Below are 26,180 nucleotides of genomic sequence, written 5' to 3' on the forward strand. Positions count from 1 at the left end.
CAACTACGAAATTAAATACTGGATAATGACAGTCAATCAGAGTCCCAGTCCAGGCCTCCTCTTCCCGCCGAAACGCCCTCCGGCCCGCCCCGCCCCTTCCCTTCCCCGGCGGCCCTCCTCCGTGCCCGCAGCCCGCCTCGGCGGCGAGAAGGACGCCTCCCAGCCCTCCCTCCCCTCCCTCGCTCGCCCGCCCGCCTGTGGCGCTGCTGCAGTCCGCCGCACTAGCCCGCCGCCGCCTCCTCCTCGCTTCCCGCCTCAGCGGCTGCTGCTGCTTGCGGTGCGGTGCGGTGCGGTGCGGCGAGGCGAGGCGCGGCGGCCGTTTGCGGCACGAGCGAGCAGCGGGCTCGGGGGGAATGCGGCAGTAGCGCGCCCGGGCGGCGGCGGCGGGGCGGAGTGCGGGAGGGAGCCCTCGGTGGGCGCCATCGGAGGAGGAGGAGGGCAGCATGCCCGCCCGGGCCCCCGCCGCCCGCCGCCTGCCCCCGCCGCTGCTGCTGCTGCTGGTGCTGGGCGCCGCGTGGGCCCTGGCGCGGAGCAGCCCTCGAGCCGCCGCCGCCAGCAGCCCGCTGGCCATCATGGGCCTCATGCCGCTCAGCGACGCCGCGGAGAAGGGCCGCGTGGGCCGCGGGGTGCTGCCCGCCATGCAGCTCGCCCTCGAGCAGATCCTGCGCGAGGCCCTCCTCAGCCCCTACGCCCTCGACCTGCGCTACTACGACACCGAGGTAGGTGGGGGGGGGCACCCGCCGGGAGGCTCCCGCTGCTGGCGGGAGGGGGCTCGGGAGGCGGCGGCCCCTCTCCTTCCTGGGACGGGGTGCTCCCTGCCCCGGACGCCTGCAGCGGCGGGGCTCCTTCGGCCACCAGCATCGCCCGCCCGCCCGCCGCCCGAGAGCCGCTGCCGGCTTCTCCTGAAGATGGCAGCATTTCTTATGTAATGCTGGCGCCCGGCGAGGCTTTCCCAGCTCAGCCCGCCGAAGGCACCGCTGCCTTGTCTCTCCTGCCCGCCCAAACCTGTGTCCCGCCCGGGCTTCTGCAGCGGGCACGTTCTGCTTTCAGTTGGAGCTCTTAGCGGCACAGCATTTAGGGGGCTCTTTAGGAGACACAACCAGGGCTGTCTGAAAGAGGAAGAGCGATCTGATGCGGAGGAGGGCAGCTGTTGATCGAACTCTGCTTGTCGTTATTTTACCGGGAAGAAATATGAATGTCAATCAACTGTGAGATGATTAAGGCAACAGGATGATTTAGCCAAATTTAGACAATCTGAACATTTGGGATAATTTAAAAATCAGAATTTTTTAAAAAGGGGAATGATAAGATTGTATTCCTGGGACTGCTTGCAGAGAATTTGGAAAATCAGGATAACTGGTTCCCACATGCACATTTACCATGTGATAACTGTAACATCTTGTCATTACTTGCATATGAAAATACATTAAGGTGCATTAAACACAAGATGTGTCTCCTTGCATTGGCTCAAACCTAAAGCTTTTCAGTGGAGTCAGTATGAACAATTTCAACTGTCAGTCATTCAGTCAGTATATATTAGCCAAGTGTAGAGAAATAATATATGGTGCATTGTATGAACCAGAGAAGTGGGTTCTGCTCAGAAAAGATTTATTAGTTTTTAAGGTAGCACAAAATGTTTTTGTGTTTGTTGTTGAAAGCCAGCTAATGGTCTGGATTAGTATACTGTTGGACTAGGAAGGCTTGAGGCAAACGGAGCCTCAGAGAAGCCATTTGCAGTAGCCTGCAACCAAATACCCAGAGGCCTGGACAAGCCTGGAAAGAGATGTGCAGTTTTGCTGCTTTGTGATAAAACACATTGGCTGGCAGGGACTCTCCAGCATGGAGATCTGACAAGTCCAGCATTTAAGTAGCCACAAATAAAACACCAGGCCAGGATGAACAGAAGGGGGGGGGGGAACAACATGAAAGGGGAGTGGGGGGGGAGTCAGCTGGATGATGAGGGACAGATTTTAACTTCTGGGTTTCTAAGATACTTTAGCCTTAAATGAAACCCTCTAAGCAGATGGGAGAGAAAAAGGAAGAAGGACCTTTCATTTGGTTTTCCCGGCCTAACAAGCAGATAGATGGGTCTTTGAGAAGGTAGAGCTGGTTAATAATCAATGAAGCTGAGTTGAGCTGCATTTCCAGAAAGGGGGGAATGGGAATGTCAGCTTACCTCAAACTTCAAGGAGACCAGCCAAGCCAGAAAGAATTTTGCAGGTAGAGGTGGATTTCATCTGGGGAAAGTTCCATAGGGAAAGCATCTTTTTTTCTTTAAATTAACAATAAAACGAGAAAAGATTTTGCTCATGTCGGTATTGGAGACCCAGTGGTCCAGCAGCTGGTTCTGTTCCAAAGAGGAACTGGAAAAATCTGATAAGTTTTCAAGCCATTTTAACTCAGTTGAATGCTTTGTTGAACTATTGCAGTATGAGCAAAGACTCAGACATGCTCCTTCCTATCCATTTGAAATCTTTTTTTCTACTGTGTTTTTTAATGTTATGCTTATATGTAACCATGAAGCTAAGCAATGCTATAATAAATTCATGTCATGTGTCTATATCAACCTGTGCAGTGTATCCATTACTGTCAGTATCCAGAAATCCCTGAAAGGGATATCTTTTGGTGGAAACTGAATGTACAGAGGGGGTGAATGTCTCAGAAGGTTTGATTTTAAGGCAGATTCTGTCAAGAAACGGGACAAGTCAGCAGTGTGGAAGCAGATCTAGAAGTGATCTTGGAACGGTTACTGCTTAGGATAGCCTGGCCCAGCAATGTTGGGGGCTCTTTTGAATCACAGAAAGTCCAGAAAGGCATGTGTGATTTTTCATAATTTCTGGATGATCATGTGAGAATATTTGCCAAAACATTTATGGGAAAAATCCAATTTTGATTGGTTTAGAAAAATCAGCAGTTAAGCTGAGTTAAGTATAGAAATGAGGAGTCTCAGGGAATCAGTGGCAGAGGCTATAAGCTTCTTGACTATTTTTATGTGCACTTTGTTGCCCTCTTCTAGTGGATTTGTAAGATTACTTTTGGTTGCCATAACTGCTTTATGCTAGATAGATTCAGGTGGGCAGTCGTGTTTGTTTGAAGTAGCAGAACAAAGTTTGAGTCCAGTGGCACATTTAACATCAATAAAGTTTTACTCAAAGAATAAGCTTTTGTGTGCAAGCACACTTCTTTAGATACAGTGAAACAGATTTTCCTCAACTGTTACATATAGAAAGAGAACCGGGCGGGGAGGGTTAGTTGTCAGGAAGGGCCAAAGAGTCAAGAGACAGAAACAAAATTGGAAATTACCAGTCCACACATATAGGCAGAGGGTGAGCAGTTAACTGTCATACAACATAATGATTTTTTTAACGGACTGAGAATCAAACATGACTAATGGTTAGTTTATATGGTAACCATTTCTTTGGGTTCAATTCTGTGTAAAGACTGAAGGAAATATGTCAAAATTGGAGACTGATGTATCCTTAACTGTAGAATGTTGAGAGTAATTAATCGAGACCCTGCCATCCATTTCTTCACAAGCATGGAGGTGATTTTACAGCATCGTCTTGGGGTGATTGGCTGTGCAGATTCATCTTCCATGTCCCCAGACCAGAGAAATACATGCCAGTTTCTATTATTAATTGCATTACATTATTCTAATCTGTTATTCCAAATAATGGCTCTTCTGGGGGATTGGTGAAAATACATATATAAAGGATGAATGAGGTTAGCATATGTAGTGAGATTAGAAACCAATATCCCTTTTAAATTCTGGGGATTCCATTGTTTTGCATGTTGTAATTCTGAGTGTTGCAACTCAGCAGTTTCCCTTTCTAGTCTGCTCTTGAAGTTCCTTTGCATTAAAACAGCTACTTGGAGGTCACCCATTGAATGTCCTGGAAGGTTGAAGTGTCTTGTGATTCTTGATGTCAGATTTATATCTATCTATCCTTTGGCATAGGATTTGACCTTTTGCGCTGTTGGCATTTAATGGCATATACAATGTTAAACATCTTCATTATGCTGTATGATCATTTACTGTTCACCCTCTACCTGTGGACTGGTAATTTCCAATTTTGTTTCTGTCTCTGTCTTGACTCTAATTGGCCCTTCCTGGCAACTAACCTCCCACCCATCTCTCTTGGTTGAGGAAATTCTGTCTCACTGTCTTTGAAGTAGTGTGCCTGCACACAAACGTTTATACCTTGAATAAAACTTGGTTGGTTTTAAAGGCACCACTGGACTCAATTTTTTTCTGCTTTATGCTAGGTTACTATTTTGATCTTTTAACCTTTTGTTTCTGTTCATGGTGTTTTCTTGGCAAGGATACTGGAGTGGTTTGCCATTTCCTTCTCCAGTGGATCACATTTCGTCTGGATTCTCAGATGTGGCCTGTCCATCTTGGGTGGCCCTTCATGGCATAGCCCACAGCCCACAGACCTCAGAATCTAGATCAAGAACAGTGGGTGATGTGGATTTAGACATGGATGTCATCCATCCATACTGTGTTGCTGTCAAATATGCATGTGTTCCACACTCTAGCACAGTTATTCACATATAACTATGCACAGCCAAAACCAGATCACAGTGACAATAAAGTATTTCCTTAACTATGCAACTCTCGCCACGACAAGGCAGCAATCCATTTGAGCAGACTTTGGAGGATGGTGGAAGACAGAAGGGCCTCGAGTGACTTTGTCCATGGGGTCACAAAGAGTCGGACTTGACTGTGCGACTGAACAACAACAAACTATTTTGATCTAGATTCAGGTGGGGAGCCATGTTGGTCTGAAGCAGCAGAACAAAGTTTGGATCCAGTGGTGTCTTTAAGACTTACAAAATTTTATTCAGAATATAAGCTTTCATGTGCATACACACTTATTCAGATTTGTATCTTTGGGGAATTCTGTGCTGGGGAATTGCTGGAAAATTTCTTGTGCAATTAAAGGGAGGTGAATGACTTGTTAACGTTTGCATACCTATAAAATCCCATAAAATCATATAACCTGGTGTTAAAGTGCTATTCCCTGCATAAGAGTTAGAAAATCCTTCTCACAACACAAGTTTATCCTGGAAATCATGGAGGTTAACAATAGGTGTTGAGCTCTTATGATGCTTTAGATAAGTGGACAATCTTTCTGCCATAGTTGTATAGTTAAGGAAATACTTTATTGTCACTGTGATCTGGTTTTGGCTGTGCATAGTTATATGTGAATAACTGCTAGTGTGTGGAACACATGCATATTTGACAGCAACACAGTGTGGATGGATGACATCCATGTCTAAATCCACATCACCCACTGTTCTTGATCTAGATTCTGAGGTCTGTGCATAGGAGATGCTTCCCTGAGCAGTTCTCCTTGCAGGTAGGATATGTGAATTGAATAATGGTGCTTTAAATAGGTGCATTTTCACTCTTTAGTACTCTTGAGAAGTAAGAAATAATGTAAACCAATGCAGACTTTGATCTTCTGAGTTGTCTCATCTTGTTAGTATATAAGTTACTCATTTAAAGATGCTAAACTGGACTTACTAAAATGTACAAGTTGTGTATGGATAATGAGAAGGCCTTGAATCTGTTAAAAAAGCATGTAGATTTGCAACTTTAAGTTGCTTTGTACATGAAAAAATTGCTGGAAAAGACCTAATTTTGTTGTTTTGTTGCATTATGTGACTTTTGCATATGCTGTCATGTGTAATGATGAACTTGATGCACATATTTGTTTGGAAGCTGTGATAGGAGGCCTGTATGTAGCACATCTTCTGGGCCACTGCAGGTTGTGGACTGTGACCCCCTTGTGTGATACCATCACCTAAGGTGAAGTTTAGTAGCTGGACCATATTCATCTTTCGCTTAATGTTTTTTGGCAAGAGATGAACGTTCATATGTGTGCATATGCAGGAGAAAGCAGATGTACACTTATTTACTTCTCTTGTAACCTGCCTTGCTGCTCAGCCCAAAGTGGCTGCCATTGTTCCTCTCTCCTTCATTTTATCTTTGCAGCAATCCTGTGAGGTAGGCTAGGCTTGAGAGAGTGTGACTGGCTGAAGGTCACCCCACAAGCTTCTATGGCAGAGTGGGGATTTGAACCTGTGTCTCCCTGACACTAGTCCAGTGCTCTAAGCACCACACCACACTGGTGTGAATACACCTTGAGTGCCTGTTATTATAAGCAGTGAGATGAACCTATAGGCAAGGTTTGTGCGCAAGAGACACATTTGTTAATGTAGAATATAGCAGAATATATAGACTCTAATATAGAAATGTTGCTGACATGTCTCTAGTTATTTTGAGTTTTTAAAAATATCTAGACATCACAACAGTTGCTGGGAAAGTACAGAAGGTCCTTTGGAGTTCAACCCCCCCTCCCCTGGATGGAGCAAGGGCCTGGACTGTGCTGAGAGCCCTGTGGATTTTGTTAGCTGTGCAGAATCTGACATAGTGCTGGGAGTTGAAGGGGGGGCAGATTTTAAATATATTTACAAAAAGTCTTTCTGCAGGATGGGGTTGCATGTCCGTAAGCCCTTGGTTCAGTGCTGAGGCAGTTTCTGTTCCCCTGGAAGTCATGCTGCCCACCTGAGAGCATGAAAGGAGAGGCTGGCTGTGGAGCTGGCCGTGGTGCTGATGATCCCCAGCCTCTTTATGTGAGCCAGAACACAAGCCTGACTTTACGCACAGAATTCAGCCCCATGGAGCGAATTAGAACTTGCTTCTTTGTAAGTGTGTTTAATACTACTGCCTTACTTATACTGTGCTATGTATTATGTGGTTTACTGGCTAGTCAGGTGTCTAATAATAGCTATTATCACAGAAGATTAGTAAGAGTTTATAGAAGCAGGTTGCTTTCAATATCTGGGGGTCTTACAGGGGAAATTGTCCTTTTCTCTGTTCCATCTAATGAGTGAAAGGGGGGGGAGCACTGTGGAGACAAACAGATAACTCTAGAGAGATAATTTTTCTCTTCTCTGGAATTTCGTTCTTTGCTTTCCCTTCTGTAAATGAAATCTTCGCTTCTGAGATTTTATAACAAGATCCTTCATTGATCCAGCTTTTAGCTTGACGCATTTTGGTGCTACAGTCTACAGATTTTTGAAAATGATCTAATGACTAGAATGCATGATTGGCAATTAAAAAACCTGGGCTTGGTTTATGAGTCATTGGGCCAAGGGATATATCACTGCCAGGAGATTACAACATAGTTAACACACAGGACTGTGTTGGGGTGTGATGCTGCATCCACATGTCACTTTCTTGAACAGGATTGAGCAACTCCTCGAGTAACTTCAGTAGCCAAATACTGCATTAGAGTGCCAGTTTGGTTGAGGGGCAAGAAGCAGCTTGCAGCGTGAGGTCTTTGCTTAGGAGAAATGGCAGCCGTGCCAGCTTCCTTCCAGGAAAGGGCAGACAGACGGGAGGAGAGGGGGAGATAAGAGGAAAGAACAGGGCTGGCTTCCTTTTCTTCCCTGCGGCAGACAGAAGTAATTTGCTGTAATGCAGAACTGTTTGTACTGGCAGTTGAACTCAAAATCTGCAAGCCTTCAATGCATTACATTTAGACTGCTTAACCCTTATTCATTCCAATGGGATTTAAAGAGCCTGAGTGCAGGATTGTGACCATCTTATGCAGGAAACTTCTAAAAGGAATTAATGTAATTTTTGAGGAGGAAAATAATTTGTAACATGCTAAAAGTAGAAAACATTGTTATCTACCTTGAGACTTTGGAATGAGCTGTGATATAGGTCCAAAAGTAAATGATGGGTAGATTTAGCAGCACACAGGAAACAGTGCATCACCCTTCCTTTGGCAGACCAAATGCTTAACTGTTTGCTTAGTCAAAGCACTCATATAGTCCTGTTTCTCTTAATCAGTCACACTCAGAAAAATATTGAAAATAATGGGGCTGTGTTGCTAACTCAGGGCCTTAATCTGCTGCAGTTGCTTTAGTTTTTCTGCAAAGCATGATCGGGACATGAAAATTCTGTATGCAGTTTGAGGAGAACAGCGGATCAAGGATTTGCTGCTTGATTTATAGCTTCATGAGCATAGTTTTGTAGTGTAGAAGCTGTTCCTTCTTACACATTTTAGAGAGTGACTGATGTTCACATTGTTGCTCATGTCTCCTTGGAAGTAGTGGTTAATGCAGCCACTCTGTACATGCCTAATGGCATTGTTTTTTTCCAGCCTGAGGGAAAAATGGCTTAGTGGATGGAATAAAATAGGAGTCAAATTGCGCCTTTAAGACCAACTTAGTTTTATTCAGAACATAAGCATTCGTGTGCTCTCTAAGCACACTTCATCAGACGAGGAATCCGGTACAGTGAGCAAAGCCACACGTAGCTGTGCATTCTGGACCATGGACTACCAGCTATGTGTGGCTTTGTGTGGACTCTTATCTGGGAGAACCGGGTTTGATTCCCCACTCCTCCACTTGCTTCTGCTGGAATGGCCTCGGGTTAGCCATAGCTGTTGCAGAAGTAGTCCTTGAAAGGGCAGCTGCTGTGAGAGCCCTCTCAGCCCTACCTACCTCTCAGGGTGTTTGTTGTGGGGGAGGAAGGTAAAGGAGATTGTGACCACTCTGAGAATCTGAGTGGCGGGCAGGATATAAATCCAGTATCATCTTCTTCTTTTGTGACAAAACCAGTGCCTTGACTGGGGACCAGAAACTGGTGGCCTGTACATTGTTTTGCCCTGTTCAATGTGATGCTGTATATGAATTCTGTCTGGCAGCCAAATTTTTGTACCAGTTGTGGATTCCCGCAGTCTTCATGGGCAGCCCTACACAGAATATAATATATCAGTCACTAGAACAATGGTGGTCGGGTCTCTGCCTTGCAGTAGAAGCTCAAGCTGGCAAATCTGTTGAAGTGGGGTAAAAATATTCTGGAGCACAGCTGGCACCTGAGAATCCAGGAGACAGACTAGTTCTCACAGCAGCCCCAGTCTGCAGATTTCACATCTACATATAGCATCACTCAGACAGGCTTCTCCCCTTCTGTCAATCCCATAGATCCCTACCATCATTGCTTCCATTTTGACTGGATTGAGTTTAAGTTTATTTGTCTTCAGTCAGCCCATTAGCGTGCTGAAGCACAGGTTCATGACTTGATGTGTGCAAGCAGAAGTTAAAAAGATGAAGCAGACTACCATCTGCATATTCCATAGCTCCAGACATACTCCCTCAGGCAAGTGTGATAAATGGTATACAGTTGAGGAGCCAAGAACACTTACAAGGGGAGCAACAATAATCTCCTGGAACCACTTTCTGCAGTCTTCTCTCCAGAAATGAGTGGAGCAAAATAGTGTTACCACTTCAAGGCAATCAAGGATATTATGACTGACTAGGAATAAGGCCTGTTGTAAAGAAAACTATAACAGGCTCTAGAAAGAGACTCTGGGTAAGTGCCCCTCCAACTTTGCTGTCTTCCCACCAACCCAAGTGAAAGCATTCACTCTCCTTCCACCTCAAGAGGAGCTGATCTCTGCCATCTGGAAAGCAGTTATAATTCTGAGTGATCTCCAGTCCTCAACTGGAGATTAGCAACAATGGTTCCCTAGGAGGAAATGGCTGATTTGGGGGATGGAATCCATGGCATTGAACCTGTCTGAGGTCCCACCCCTCCTCAAACCCATCCTCTCCAGGCTCCAATGCTCAAATCAAGAATTTGCCATCCTGGAGTTGGCAACTGTTAAGTCACACTGGCTGTCATGGGGGGGGGGGCTGCTGCTGAACAGGAGCAAGCAGCCAGGCCTAGTCAAGCCATGCCAGTCAAATGGCATCAAGTCACATAGAGGGCGCTGACAGGCCAAGGATAGCCAACCTCCAAGTGGAACCTGAAGATCTCAACTGAACTCCAGACAACAGATCTCTCTCCACCTGGAGAAAATAACTGCTTTGGAGGGCGGACTCTATGGTATTATATTCAGCTGAGGGCTCTCCCTTTACTACCTAGCAACAGCCTCTGGCTAGCAGCTTCACCAGTAGCCCAATCCTCGTCTGTCCTGGGGCGAGCATGAGGAAAGGAGGGAGGGAGTGATGGAAAGATGTGACCACCATGGCCTTTGAGGAAATGCTTTGAGAGTGTCAGCCCTTTCTGAAGCTGGTTGATGGAGAGGACACAGGGAAGCATCAGAGATGTGTCTTTCTCTGAGGTAAGACTGTTTTGGTGTTTGTTCAGTGTTCCCAGGCCTGCAGTAGAAAGGGGACAGGGGAGTCAGCCAATGGGAACCCAGAGGTGGTAACTCACACATGATGGACCAATGGTTTGTTGAGTGCACCCGTCAGCTAATGGGAGCATTCCACTTGGCCACCACCATTAGAAGAAGACTGCAGATTTATACCCAGCCCTTCTCTCTGAATCAGAGACTCAGAGCGACTTACAATCTCCTATATCTTCTCCCCCCACAACAGACACCCTGTGAGGTGGGTGGGGCTGAGAGGGCTCTCACAGCAGCTGCTCTTTCAAGGACAACTCCTGTGATAGCTATGGCTAATCCAAGGCCATTCTAGCAGCTGTAAATAGATTATTATCTATGATGATGATACTGCCATCATCATCATAGCAGAGCTACACCACACCATTCTAAATCTACTGAAGTTCATGGATCTAGAAGAGTATAATCATTATATTTAGGAAGGGATGGTAATAGGTTTATTTTGTTTATGTTATTCATTGTCTTCCTTTCTCACTGGAACTCAAGGCAGATGACACAAAAAGAGTCAATGCAGTCAACAGGATTTGACAGTGAAATAAGGTTTGGCCTGTAGAACCAGCCAGAAATTTAAAAAAACCTCCAGAACTGAATCAAAATGTAAGTGTTAACATGACACATTAAATGATGTAAAATTACATAGAAAAATCCAGTTTACATTAAAGTATACACAACGGCATAGTAGTCTCCAGTGTGATACCTGTGGGAGCCATGGTGCAGGCCAACACCTTTCCTAGCACCTGCCATGTGCTTTTATAAAGTTGGTGGGGCTCACAGGGGTGTTTTCCCAGGAAGACTTCTGATTGGCTGTGCAGATTAAAAGGTAACCCAGGAAACAGAGCTTCTACCTGAAATGTTGAAGAGCTACTATTAAGAGTTGTTGTATATAACCTCTATTTCTGACATTTTGTGGTTGGCTCCACTTCCTGCAGCAAAATGCCTCCTGTGGCAGCCATTTTGTGATGGTACCCACTGCTCTTTGTCAGAATTCCAAAGGCAACCATGGGCACAAAAAGATTGGGGACCCCTAGTATAGACGTTGCTAATAATTTGTCCAAGTACCTTTGTGAATCATTTTTTACAGTGCTACCCTGTTGCCTGTATAGAAGATCCCTCTGGAATAATTCAGTTTTGTATAGTTTCTGGAAAGCCAGGAGAGTGGGAGTCTTCAGCCCTCCCCAGGCAGCCCATTCCAAAAGGTGGGGGGGGGGGCACGATGGAGAAATCACATATACAAGCAGTTGTAGATTTTGCCCATTTGCAGGTTGGTGCCTGCAGAAGGCCCTGTTCAGATGAACAAAGCTGTTGTGGTAGAGCAAAGGGGAAGAGCTGGACTTGCACATATGAGACTCCAAGGCCACAAAGGACTTGGTATGCAATAGCCAATGCCTTAAACTGAGCCCAGTAACTGATGGACAGTCAGTAGAGTGACTGCAAAATGGGAGTCATAGGCATGCTCCATTTGGATCCTGATAACAGCAGAGCTGTGATGATCTGCATCGGCTGGAGATTCCAAAAAGCTTTTGAGGGGATGACAATGTACAGTCCTTGCGCAACCCCTGATTCCTACTCCTGCCTGCTGGGACCTTAGCAATGTTCCACTATGTCAGAGGCAGCAGATAAATCCAACAAGAGTGACAAGGAGGCCTGACCCTTCTCCACATCTACATGGAGATCGTCAACTAAAGCCAGCAGAGCCATCTCTGTCCCATAGCCTGCTCTGAAACCACATTAAAAAGGACTAGACTTATCCAAGAAGACCTGGAATTGGCCAGCTCATTCTCTCTCAATCACTTTGCCCAGAAAGGGCAGATCAGAAACAGGGCAATAATTGGCTACATAATTTTTCTCTAGGGATGTTTTCTTTGAGGAGTGGACAGACAGCTGTCTCTTTGAGTAGTTAAAGGAAGGTGCCCTAAGTTACTAAGTTACTAAGACTTTGTTGATATGGTCTTTAAATGATTTTAGAAGCCAGGGTGGGCAAAGTTGCAGGGCATAGGTAGTGGTCCTCTCTGATCCTAGGAGTTTGTCCATATCCATCATGGAAACTGGGCTAAAGTGGTCTATAAACGGAACAGGTGGTGTGTCAGGCAGTTCTTCCAGTGGACCTGTGTTATAGTCAGCATCTAGATCAGGAAAAGGAGAAAGGAAAGGTCCCCTGTGTAAGCACCAGTCGTTTCCGACTCTGGGATAACATTGCTTTCATAATGTTTTCACGGCAGACTTTTTAATGGGGTGGTTTGCCATTGCCTTCCCCAGTCATCTACACTTTCCCCCCAGCAAGCTGGATACTCATTTTATCGACCTCGGAAGGATGGAAGGCTGAGTCAATCTCGAGTTGGCTACCTGAAAACTCAACTTCCACCGGGGATTGAACTCTGGTCGTGAGCAGAGTTTAGGACTGCAGTATTATTATTAGCCCAGTTTCCATGTTCTTATCCAAAGGGTGATTAACATGTGGAATTCACTGCCACAGGAGGTGGTGGCTGTCAAGTCTGCTGTATTGTTATTAACATGTAGTCCAACTCTGGTTCAGAAGCAAGGGATTCTGGGCTCTTACTGAACACCGATACTGCTAGCTACCTTTCCTCCCCCCCCTCCTCCCCTTAGCTATGCCTTTGTTGTGTAGTCTGCTTTGAAATGCTGATATGTGAACAAGATTGTGGAGCCTTCTCAAGCTGGGTGTCTGTGAGAGTGTTAAGCGCCAAGGCCTTGGCTTGGGAACGAGGGAGTAACATCCTTGTGCGAAAATATCCTGCATAGAGTGCCCCGCCTGTAGGAATCCTTTGATCTATACCTTAAATGCTTGGTTACTGTCCATGTACCCCAGTCCTTCAATCTCTATCATGGTCTTCATTTCTGCGTTCAATAAACTAGTTACTTTGTTTCAACCACGGACTCGTTATTGAATTCAGCTGACTTGACAGTGGCGGCCACAAGTATAGCCACCTTCAAGAGGGGTTTAGATAAAAATATGGAGCACAGGTCCATCAGTGGCTATTAGCCACAGTGTGTGTGTATATATAAATTTTTTTGCCACTGTGTGACACAGAGTGTTGGACTGGATGGGCCGTTGGCCTGATCCAACATGGCTTCTCTTATGTTCTTATGTTCTTATTGCAGCTTTAACACTCTGCCCACAGGGCTCTTATCTAGATCACAGCATATTCTTAATATTTTATCAGCAGAAAACTTGGTTAAAGTATCACAGCTAATTGTTTGGTCCTGATACAGTGAGTGTTTATTCCTCTTGATCTCCTAAATGAAGTCAGCAATTAGGGTGCCCAAAATAATCTGTGTCTCCAGATTTGGCCTAAAGACTGGAATGGACATGTGTCATCAGCTTCATCCTTAATTGACTGGTGGTGTTCATCTCTTTCCTTCTCAATCAGTTAACATAAAAAGGCAGATTAGAAATTCAAGACCTCTTGATGCAAATATTTTTTAAAGGTGTCTAAAGACTATTTCTTTAAAAGTGGGTGGCAAGCAACACTCAGAAATGGAGAAATTATTTATCAGGCTGATCCTGTTGGCCAACTTGTCACATTTCTGTCCTGAAAGGCAAAGGTCAGGAGGGCAAGTTATAGCCCACACCTCTCCAAGCATTTTGTTTGCTTTCTTAGCTGAAATAAACTGAAACACTCCCAGGCAGTGGTGGTGGGTAGTGTGGCCTCTGGCATCTCGAATGCTGCTTTGAGTGCTTGTCGGAAAAAGCAGTATATAAATATTTTGAATTAATAGAGTATCAACACAGCATTCATGCTGGATTGGAATGTGAGTGGTTTATCTGCAGAGTGGCTTGCAAAAGAGCTAGTGATGGTTCTGCATGCTCCTGAAAAGTAGAATGAAGCTTAAAAAACCCCCCTCAAACCTCAATCTGGAATATCTACGCAAGACAGCAGATGGTGGGGGCCAGACACAAGATTTCTTTGGGGTCAGCACCAACACAGAAAAGGCTTTTCAAATGTGAGATATGTAAGGTTGAATTCAGCCTGAGTATTCCATCACTTGTGTTCAAGCCACCCACCCCAACATTTCATTTCTAGCAGCTCCATAGTAAACCATTGCGCATCCATGGATCAACAAATTGGGGGCAGATGTTGTGGAATGATTGTGTTCACTGCTTGGGTCAGTTCCCTGTCATAGGTGTTGACTAGGTCTTCAGCAAAAGATGCTGCAAGTCAGCTGATCACTTCCCAGGAACATCCTGGGAGTTCCACTGGTTACAGGATTCTGCTGATGAAGACTATTGAAATTAGTCCCCCACTTCTGGAGGGGTTAGTGAATCCCATACGTTTCATTGTTACCAAGAAGTGAGATGTGGGGCTCTGTAGATTCTGAGGTCCCAGACCCCACACTGTTCTTGTCAAGTCTGATGTTTCAATAACGAGACCTTCTTGATAAAAAGTTTCTAGTTTATTGTAACATATTGTTAGACTGTAGGCAAAGATTGAGAGACTGGCGAGCATACACAAAGAGCAAACATTTAAGGTACACATCAAAGGAATTCCTTAGGGCGGGGCACTCTATGCGGGGTACATTCACACATTACTTTATCGTTCTCAGGCCTGGCTGGCCTTGGGCGCTTCCTTAGCACCGATTATCTCTGAGAAGGCACCATAATCTTGTTCCCATATTCAAGTTGCAAAGCATGGCTACATAACAAAGGAAGGGAGGGGGGAACGGAGAGTTGGAGCTAGCAGCATCTGAATACAGTATGGTTTTTACCCAGGAGTCATTTCCTGAACCAAAGTTTGGGGCTAAGCTAATAGGACATAAAGCAGACTTGACAGTTCTAGCAGTGTACACAACAAAACAGCTGATCAAGCATGTGACCTGCAGAACACAGAGGACCCATAATACAGTAGGAGAGCTCCATGGTTGCCTCTGTGGTTTCATACCTTGAGTTGCAGCAGTCCTTGGTATGGATGTTGACATTCAGGTGTTAACAGATAAAGTATGCACGGTTCTAACCCTATATAATAAAAGGGGATCTTTATTCAGATACTCTGGGAAGAACACCCCTCAGGGAGAAAAACACCAGACTTCAGGTTCTGAAATATATTGGAAATTTATTTAAATCTTAGTTACTGCAGCGTCTTTGACAGGAATACATGATTACATGACTACATGGATTCATGGGTATGAGGTTTTACATGACCTATAGTTGAATGGCTTCTTAGTTATATAGTTATAGTCTTTCCTATACTCAAATCCCTTAACCTATTACATTCAGCAAAAGCAAAGCCATTGTAAAGATAGCAAAGAGCATCCCATCCTCACCTCTCCTTTGGCTTCAGGTCTATGCAGAAGAAGTATGTAGAGGGGTCTTGCTTCTCAAGAGGCTTCTCCTAAACTTACTGTTAACTAGCTAACTAACTAATCAACCACACCCTCCTTGGTAAGCCCGATTATACCTTTTCCACTATCCACCTTTTCCCTTTCTGTCCAACCAAAATTCAGGAAACCTCCCCCCTCCTTTGATCTATCCAATCAGAGCCCAGAAAGTACTCCTTTCCTTCTATCCAATTAGAACCCAACAAGTCAATCTCCGTCATCTTTTGGCTAGAAAGCCAAAAGCTTAATACATAAGAAAACCACTTGTTATTGCCAACTAACAAGGGCAAAAGGTAAGACCCATTTGGGATATTTGTATTGTTCCCAGAGCCAAAAGGGCAAAAACCCACTTGGGACAAACTCTTCCCATAAAAGCCTGAAAACCCTACCTCACCCATTCTTAATCAATACCTTGATATACATATATCATAATAGAGCATAATGTCATACTGTATCATAATAAAATCACACACATGTGAGACCAGGAATAGTACCCATATGTGAACAATCACATGTGTGAAATCAGGAATACACACACACACACACACACACATATGTATATAGTGTGTGTGTTTGTGTGTACATTCTACTCTGCCCTATTGATTTCCTAACCATTAGATGTCCACTTTAGCCTATTAGGGAGGGGAGTTTAACAAATCCATTCAATAAAAATATCTCCTCTGTGTCCAGCCTGAGTTTCTGACAGGTTTTTCCTCTCTTGGCAATCTCTCTCTCACTCCCTCCTTTCTCCAATTCACCACTATATTGGGAGGATTGCTATAGAAACCCCTATACTCTTTCTTATTCCCTCTCATCCCCTTCCAACAGATATAGACAGGCATCCATATACATTCTATAAGACCCAGGCCACTTAACAATTCTTCACATTGTAATGTATTAAAGCTCCATATAAGGGCATTGTCAAAAGTTCCCTTCCGTGACGAGGTCAATAGGTTCGTTATTCACCAGCTCCTAATGCCTGGGTCAAGATGTTCTTGAGAAAACGTTCTGAAATGTTGCTTTGGGACCATTAACTTTGTTTACCACATATTTGTATGACCACACGCCATTTTTGTACAACCACTGGCCATTTTTGTACAACCACAGGCATTCCAAGACAGTCTGGCCAACCACTAATCAGTACCAGATGTATTCTTCCCCAGAAAGGTCATTTGGCCATCGGGCCTTCAACTTTATACAGACAGTCATGTATAGCAACATTATATATAAAAATCCAACACAGGTCTGAAAGCTGTTGTGTGTGTGTGTGTGTGTGTGTGTGTATGTTCATTCCAACACCAGACCCATTCCCATCAACCTGAGTTCAGTTATGTGGCCTCTTTCCAGGATTTTCTTAGGGGTCTGTAAACTCCACTTTTCCATTTCATCCCTAACTCTGAACATATTGTTCCTTTTGCTGAATACTGAGTCCTCTGCAGGCTGTTTTAAAAATATTTTTCATTCTCCATTAATAAGCAAAGTGATACTTTCCCTGCAAATCTTACTTCTTCTGCAAATCTGGGGATTCTCCTGCATAGAGACCAAGTACTTTGTGACTGTATTTGTGGGTGGTTGGGTTTTGTGGCTTTCATTTGTAAATACAACGATAACTGAGGTGTGAGTCTCCTTTTCCTTTCAGTGTTGAATTTTTCTTGTTGGCTAACTGTATTCTTCTGTTGTGGCACAACAGAAGAGCAACATGGTCAAACAAGCAGACATAGTTTATTTCTGTCAAGCACGACTAATTCTGATCAATAACTGATGGGTTCCTGGTCTGCCACAAGCAGGCCTGGGTAAGATCACACTGAACCAAATGCTGCTAGTTTATTATTCTTTCCTGGCCCCTCTTTGCTTTATGGCTGTTAATTACTGAGACCAAAGCAATCAGCACCTTCTTATGAATCCTTTTACGGGAGGAAGCGCCATCTGGGTGATACAAGGCCGAATGCCTGATAACGCCCTGGGAATTTATGTAGTTTTGATGCTTATGTGTGAATGCTCCCCTGCTTCCCCTCCCCGTAGGAATCCCTTTGAAGTGTACTTTAAAACTTATGTATCAATGTATTGGTTTCATTCTTCTCAAGCCAAGGCTTGAGCCCAAGTAACGGTCTATCAATAAATGAAGTCTTTGTATCAACTTCGACTCATCATTGAATCCGTCTGCTTGACAATTTCATTCTTTTCTCATAGTGGCAACTCCTGAGAAGGGTACGTAGAACAGGAGTTTTGGAGGCACAAAACAGTGTTTTGCTCCTGGTGCTCATTAACAGGGCATCATGCTGGAAGGGTAGCATCTGAATCAAACTGGTCTGACTTCCTTGGGGGCTGTAATCCTCAACACACAATAAAGAGTAAGTTTTATCAAATTCAGTGAGGTTTGTTTCTTGAGCAAACATCAGGGCTTTTTTTGAGCAGGGATGCTATTCCAGCTGGCTTGGTATCAGGAGGTGTGGTCTAATATGCAAATGAGCTCCTGCTGGCTTTTTCTACAAAAATGCCCTGTTTAGGATTACACTGGATGGTGAGGGGTCTGGAGACCTATGAAGAAAAGTTGAAGGAGCTGGGCATGTTTAGCCTGGAGAGAAGGTGGCTGAGAGGTGATCTGAAGGGCTGTCATATAGAGGATGGTGTGGAATTGTTTTCTGTGGCCCTGGAAGGTAGAACCAGAACCAATGGGTTGAAATTAAATCAAAAGAGCATCTGGCTCAACATTAGGAAGAACTTCCTGACCGTTAGAGTGGTTCCTCAGTGGAACAGGCTCTCCTTCCACTGAGGTTTTTAAACAGAGGCTAGATGGCCATCTGACAGCAATGCTGATCGTGTGAGTTTAAGGGGAGGTGTTTGTGAGTTTCCTGTATTGTGCAGGGGGTTGGATTGGATGACCTTGGAGATCCCTTCCAACTCTATGATTCTATGGACGAGTGCTTGGCTTGCAAAAATGAGAAGTTTTCATTGCATAGTGATAAACATGGTCACCTGCTAATCACAGTGGATTGACCTGCTATTAAAGGCCACAAGAGATGGTTAGCCATGTTGATGGAGACTACATAAAATAATAAATCAGCTGGCAGTGATGTATATCTTATGTAGGAACACTTGCTTCAAGTGTTCACATCCCCTGTTGCTAGACTCAATTTCCCCATGGACTCTCAAAGAACTTTCCTGTTGGTAAGGAGGCAGAATCTGAAACCATGTTTTTTTTAATGCAAGTCAGTTCCACAAGCCATATATCCTGTAGTCTGCTGATCCAATATAGTTATGAATTATTTACTGATGCAAATGTTGTTTTTAATCCTTTATTGCTGGCCAGATATGTTGAGCTGCTGATGATATCACTGTTTTTGCTTGCCATCCACTAAGGGCTTATCTCCAGGTGCCTCCCAGTTCACTTTCTGTGCTGGACACCAGAGAGCTGCTAAGTGCAAAATACATTTGTGCAATACAGTGTGGAATAGCCTTCCAGGCAATGTCTCTCTTGCTGTGTTGTCCACTCAGTTCCACTCATAGGTAGTTTCTGTTTCTCGAAGGGCTTTGCAGTGTTTTGTTTTCTTCAAATGCTTTTGTCTGCTCTATTTCACAAAACTTTCCTTCCAGCATAATGTCTTGCTTATAGTACACACAATCTAACTTCCTGTTCTCGACAGTTGGCTGTTATCCATCCCTACAATTTTCTCCATTGAATTTATGAATGAATGGTCACTCCTGAAGCACCTGTTATGTAAGATGAGATAAAGATATCTCATTATCGTATACTGTTGCCTCTGCAGTACAGAGAAATGCTACAAATGCCTCATTAGCTAAGAATCTTGTTGGATCAAGCAGAAAGGCAGTCTGGTCCTCCCGCTCTTTAGTTCAGGAGCCAAACAAATGCCATAGGACACAAAAGTTAATCCTGGACCTACTTCTGGCCCTTGGATGCATGGAAGTTTTATGTGTTTTCCATACATGGAAGTGTTATTGGGTTATCACAGCTAATATTTGGGGAGTTGGGAGGAGCCTCCCATGTCTCTAGCAGCAGCTGATTGCCATCTGGGCTGATTTGATTTCTTTCTCTCCCTGCAGCCAGAAGCACAAACCCCTGTGCTAGTGCCAAAGGGCTGCTGACCCTCGGCTTGCAGCCATGGGCCTGTGATAAGTCAGCCCAGGAGGTGGTTGCTTTCTTGGTTTGTCTGGTTTATTGAGATTACATTATCTTGGAAATTTTTGTAAGCTGCCTTGCGTCCTTTTGGGAGAAAAATGACATATAAGGGACATAATAAATAAAGTAATAAATTGAAAAACCGATAAAACTATCATGTTATCAGGTGCTCTAGTCCTGCATCACTTTTTGGAAATAACAAAGACCAAAAAAAAAAAGGTGGTGGGGAGGGACTTCACCCAAAATGAATTAAGAACCAAAAGATTAAATGCAGCAGATCTAAGGGCCAGATGATATCAGTTAGAAACATACAACATATTGTTAAATATACAAAAATACATGTATTTATTACAAATCAGATAAAAACAGATACAGGCCCAAACAGTAGCCTCAGATCAGGATAAAACCATATAGTTTTATTAAGCACAAACCATATATGACCAAGACCACACGTATTCTGGTCAATTTGGCCTTCCTCAGTGGTCAAACACATTCATTATGCATTGACTCCAGATAATACAATAAGTACTAAAATTAGGACCAATTGGAAATTGTTCTGGAGAAGAAAGGAAGAAAAATAAAAATTTAAAATATTGATCTAATACACATTTATTGATTTAATGGAAGGATGCGATATCTTGAGCTACCTACTTATAATAAATCTTTGTAACTCAAGGCGGATATAGTACAGAGGCCTCAGTTTAAATACCTTCCGCCCATTGTTCCCTCTGTATATGTTTTAGAAATAACATGAGTGTTATTTGTATATAACTTCAAATACAGACTTATTTTTTCCAAAACCTTGAAGTTGTTTATCTAATTCAAATCTTCCTAATAATTGTGCATTAAAGAACATTGACAGTGGTATGCTTCTTTTGTCAGCTCTTCTCTTGATTTCGTCTTACATTCACCTTGAATAAACACTAACAAATCAAACCAGCAACAAGCAGCAAAATATACGGTAATATCTAATCAGGTAAACTCAATCCTCCTCTTTCCTTAGCGTTCTGCAAAATCTTATATTTAATATATGGTTTCTGCCCTTGCCAAATAAACTTGAATATATCTTTTTGCAATTGTTTAAATGGTATATAACATGTAAATACTGCAGTTGTTTGGAACAGAAATAACATCCTTGATAAAACATTCATTTTGATCACAGATATTCTTCCCAACAATGACAGTTGTCATTTCTCCTGTCTTAAAAATATTTTAAAACTTCATTCCAAGTGTTAATGTAATTATTTTGAAATAACATACAATTAATATTTGTTAACATAATACCCAGATATTTCAGTTTTTTAACGTTTAAAACTTGTTTTGTCTATTAGTTCTGTTTGATCTTGTGTTTTCATGTTTTTGGTCAACATCTTTGTTTCCTGTTTGTTTATTTTGAATCCTGCTAATATACTGATTTACTCCTATGACTTCTGTCTATATTGGTGTTCTTATTACATCTGTCTGTTTTGTTGAACATTATTGGTATTTGTAAACACATTTTAATCTTCTCTTGTCCCCCTTCCTCCTGTAACTTAAGATTGGTCACATGCCAAAAAAATCCCCCCCTTCTGATTGCATCATCCCTTAGCCTGACGTATAAGGGTTAGGAGACTTCACACTACCTGCTGTTGACTCCAAACTACATTGAGAATATTTTTTTTTTGACTGAGAGAGAAAGGTAATTTCTCTTGATTTTTCTCTGCTTTATGGGTGAGGCTACTATTTGGGCCTGTATCTGTTTTTATCTGATTTGTAATAAATATATGTATTTTTGTATATTTAACAATATTTATGTTGTAGGTTTCTAACTGATATCATCTGGCCCTTAGATTTGCTGTATATAACCTTTGAGTTCTGAATATACTTTCTTGAAGTGCCACCAAATAGTGAGATGTACTTCCAAGTGAACATTCCGAAGTCCAAAGAAACAATGTAGAGAGGAGTACTGATGTGAGCCTGTGGTAGCAAAAGGAAAAAGATCTTATGACAACTTAAAGAATGACAAATGTGTTTGCTGTCAGGTGCGTGGAATGCCTACCATCAGCTGGCATGCAATCACAGATGTGGGAAATACTCCCAGATTTATTCATACATTTTAATTCACACTGCAGAATTAATACTTGCCACACACTTTGACAGTATTTTCCAAAACGTGAATAGAGGCATTTCTCACTCACTACAGGTGTTAACTTAGCAAACCTTGGGAGACTTTGATATTATCAATTACTGCTGTACTTGGGTGGCCACTGTGTTTATTTTGAATGTTCTGTTTTACATGTAAACCTCACAGCCTGTCCTGCTTGGCCTTTTAGGGCCTTCCCACCTTGCTGTTCATAGCTCTTTTCTCTTTGTAAACATTTGGGAACACATATCACAAAAGAAGTCTTTTAGTCGTCTTCTTTTGATGCAGCCTCCCCAAATGATTGAGCATCTGTCTCTTTCACCTTGGCTTCCCAAAAAGCCCTGAGATGCTGGAACTTGTAATTCAATCTGTTCCTTGTCATTGTTGTGCAGTTTGGTTTGTGACTAGCTTCCCGGTGAATGGCTGTGGCTGGCTGTAGGTCGTTTGCTTATTGTCTGCCCTCTTGTATAGTTCCACTCTCATCTCTCATTTCTACATTTTCTTTGCTAGAAATCTGCAGTGAGAAATGCCTCTAATTACCCAACATGCTTCAAATCAGAATTATTAATCTGTCCTTTGAAGTATGGAGCCAGAACTGCTTACAGTCTCCCAGGCACTGAGCTTTTAGAAGCATTTGTGTTCATCTGCTGCATAGGAATTGGTGAAAAATTTGTTGAGTTCTTTTGATGCAGCAGAGGTTCTAATATGTGTTTTAAATGTGATCATTGAGTTAGTTTGATTTCAGGCTCCAAGTGCTAGGTAGTTCATAAATGAAGCCCCTTCCCCCACCCTTGCTGATCTGCTGCCCAAATGGAACCTGATACAGAATTTTGTTTTGCATGCCCGTCATCACTTTTCAGTCAGGGCTCGGTACCAAGTATTTCAAGAGCTTGTACTGAGTGTGTTGAATATTGGGTACTAAGAAAAGACTGAGTGTGAAATCAGGCAGACTGAACTGTGTGTCTGCCAAATGTAGAGTTTCCCAGGTATCCTGATGGGGAAAATAGTATTTAGCCATATAATCAGGAAGTGTTTCTAAAGCCTTTGCAGAAGGGAGGGGAATTATGTTTGTACTAGGAATAAGGCCCTTTGTGGAGAAAAAGTACAATGGGCTCTAGAAAGAGGCTCTGGGTGAGTGCCCCCCATGCTGTCTTCTCACCCACCCAAGTGAAGGCATTTACTCCCTTCCACCTCAAAGGGAGCTGATCTCTGCCATCTGGAGAGCATCTGTAATATTGAGTGATATTTTATTCATTTATTTATTTATTTTATTTTCCAGCCTTCACCTAGAGATTGGCAATAATGGTTCCCCAGGAAGAAATGGCATAGTACCTGTCTGAGGTCCCACCCTCTCCAGGTCCCACCCCTTAGATCTCCAGGGGTTTCTTAATCTGGAGTTGGCAACCCTATCTTCTTCCCTTTATCTGCCCCTCTGACTTCAGTTTTCCATTGCCTCTCCCTCCCTGCTCCTCTACATAGGAAAAGTACAGTCTTTCTCCACAGTGTGTGTGTGGGAGAATCAAAGCAGCTTACTTAGTTCTCCTCTCACAACCTTGTGAGGCAGGTTAGGCTGAAAACGTGAGACTGGTCCAAAACCATCCAGTCAACTTCTACAACAAGAAACTGGGTCTGGCAGACCCTGCTCTGAAGCCCTAACTCCTCTGCCCTCCTCAAACTCCATCACAGAATCTCCAGGACTTTTCCCCCAACCTGGAACTGGCAGCTATAGTCAAGACTGGCTCCAGTGAGTTTTGCCTCAGAGGCCTTTAGTGATACCTTTCAGACCAACAGTCTGTCTCTGATAACTCCGTTGGTTTTAAGCGCCCTGCTTATCTGTCCATCCTGCAAAGCAGCTATTTTCTCCAGGAGAAGTGATCTCTGCCATCTGGAGATTAGTTGTAATTCTGAGTGATCTCCAGCCCTCACCTGGTTCCCAGGAGGAAATTGTCATTTTGGAGTCTATGGCATTGTATCTGTCTGAGGTTCCACCCCTTCTCAAACCCCATCCTCTCCAGCCCTCACCTGGTTCCCAGGAGGAAATTGTTAGTTTGGAGTCTATGGCATTGTATCTGTCTGAGGTTCCACCCCTTCTCCAGGCTCCGTCTCTCAAATCTCCAGGGATTTCCCAACCTGGTTGTCCTACCTTTACAGTCTTTCCTGCCTCTCCCTCCTCCCCTCAGCCTCACCCCTGGATTATTGGCTGAGAAGGAGATAGGGTTGCCAACTCCAGCATGGCAGAAGTCAGGCTGAAAGGTCCCACAACCTGGGAGATTGTTGTTCAGTTGCTGCTACTGCACCTTCTACTTGGTAAATTGTTTAGTTGTGCTTCTCATTTCCAGCCTCTCAAAGTAAAGTGGACTTCTATCTCCACTGCAGAAAAGGGTGTGTGTGTTAAGCAGCAATTACTTAGCAATTAACTGGACAAGAATTACTGTGGAAGGAGAATAAAAAGGTAAAGGTAGTCTCCTGTGCAAGCACCAGTTGTCTCCGACTCTGGAATGACATTGCTTTCACAATGTTTTCACGGCAGACTTTTTACGGGGTGGTTTGCTATTGCCTTCCGCAGTCATCTAAACTTTCCCCCCCTGCAAGCTGAGTACTCATTTTACCGACCTCGGAAGGATGAAGGCTGAGTTAACCTGGAGCCAGCTACCTGAACCAGCTTCCGATTCAGGTCGTGAGCAGAGGGCTCTGACTGCAGTACTGCAGCTTTACCACTCTGCACCATGGGGCTTTTGGAAGGAGAATACTAGGTAAAAATTGTCTGGGTGGCAACCTAAGAATTCTAGGACAAGGTTGCTGGAGTTATGTGCTGAATCCAAGGAAGCTGATTTGTGGCTCCAGCGTCAAGGGAGGGGCCAAGGCAGGGACCCCAGGCAAATTCCCTCCCTACTAACACATTCTAGTTTAGTTTCAACTGAAATAACACACAACCACACAATTTTCAGAAAAAGTGGAATAAAATTGGCCACAACTTTTATTGATTACAGCTGTAGTAAGCCTTGGCATAGCACGGGGTAAGGATCCCACTCATCGACTGACCCACCTGCCAGTTGATGCTCTGCTGGTCACCTTGGAATGGCAGGTTAGGGATTCCACTAGGGCGGAAGCCCAGGGGTGGTCTCCCCTGCCACCTGAGTGTGAGGGTAATCCCCCGGTTTACATGTCCCCAGGCTGGGCACCTCAGTCACCCCTCACACCAAGATCCCTTAAGAGGATTCCCATACTCTGGAAGTGGGCACACAGGCCAATTTTCCAGAGAATGGATCCAGCCCCATGCTGATACTGTCACAAAAGCCTAGCCTCAGCCGGCTCCCACCAATGCTCCTACAAGCTGTAGCCAAGGGCATAGGGAATCCTCAATTCTGTGTAGCCAGATATCCATATTACAAATGAACTGCCTCAGAACAAAGCAGGACCTTTTGCCATGTTGAAATGTCATGGTGCTGAATCCAGCAACCCTCCAATAGCATCCATGATCCTCTGCAACCTCTTTGTTGGCTTCCACTTTGCCAGTTCCATCTTATCCACAGGGTGTGCCCCTTGCCAACTTTGGTGCTGCAGCTTGTTCAAACCAGAAGATCATCACTGCCAGAAGTATCTCCCCCAATGTATTCAACGTGCCTGTGTGCCAGCCCTCTGCCAGAGTGGGCCTCAAGTATTTTTCACCAAGTTGCATCAACAGCATGTTGGGGAGGGGGACTACGGGTGACCAAATGAGACCACAGACTGAGGGAGAGGTCCCTCCACTTCACCTCTCACTCACCTCACCAAGTGACTCCCACTTTGTCCTGCAGGCCAGCGTCCCATCCCTAGCCAGACTGACTGGTGCCATTTCCCCTGAAACTTTTTCAAGTCAAGTTTGATATATCTATATATTTTATGCCAATAAAGGCTAACTTGACTTGACTTGACTCCCCTGAAACTAAAGGAGTTAACGGTGAAGAAGTCAATGGTAAAGAGTCAAAATAACATGGCCAGAACCAGATATGGCCTACTAGAAATCAGACAATGCTGTGTCTGCCAATCCAGGCTGACCGGCTTTGACCCCTTAAACTGATGGAGTCAACTGTAAAGAGCAGAAATACACAGCAGGAACCCAATGCTGCCTAAGATAAGTCTTGCAAACCTCTGAGTCAACATTAAATGGCAGAACCAGGGGCATTCCATTTCATGCCTCCCTATGTCAGTTGACTCCCAATTAAGTCCGCATAGATGCTTGACCAGTGTACAGCACTGTGCCACACAGCCTTGCCATGTTGTGCCCACAGATCCAAATGGACTCCTGCCAGCCCTCTGGAAATGAATGAATTGATGTTAGGTATCAGCTGTTCTCCTGAAATGAAATAATTCACTGTTACACATCGAAAGCCAG

The 26,180-nt window shown here is 43.9% G+C and overlaps 1 protein-coding gene across 1 annotated transcript in view; it reads left to right on the forward strand.

Annotated features, from left to right (window-relative positions):
* The first annotated feature begins 527 nt into the window (after nucleotides 1-527).
* GABBR2 (gamma-aminobutyric acid type B receptor subunit 2) overlaps nucleotides 528-26,180 on the forward strand; it is an 824,150-nt gene continuing 798,497 nt past the window's right edge. Inside the window, exon 1 of the mRNA XM_060254061.1 lies at nucleotides 528-719. Coding sequence (XP_060110044.1) covers nucleotides 573-719 — 147 coding nt within the window. The 5' untranslated portion in view covers nucleotides 528-572. The remainder of the gene's footprint in view (nucleotides 720-26,180) is intronic.

Source organism: Heteronotia binoei, chromosome 14, assembly GCF_032191835.1.
Source record: "Heteronotia binoei isolate CCM8104 ecotype False Entrance Well chromosome 14, APGP_CSIRO_Hbin_v1, whole genome shotgun sequence".
Taxonomy (NCBI): domain Eukaryota; kingdom Metazoa; phylum Chordata; class Lepidosauria; order Squamata; family Gekkonidae; genus Heteronotia; species Heteronotia binoei.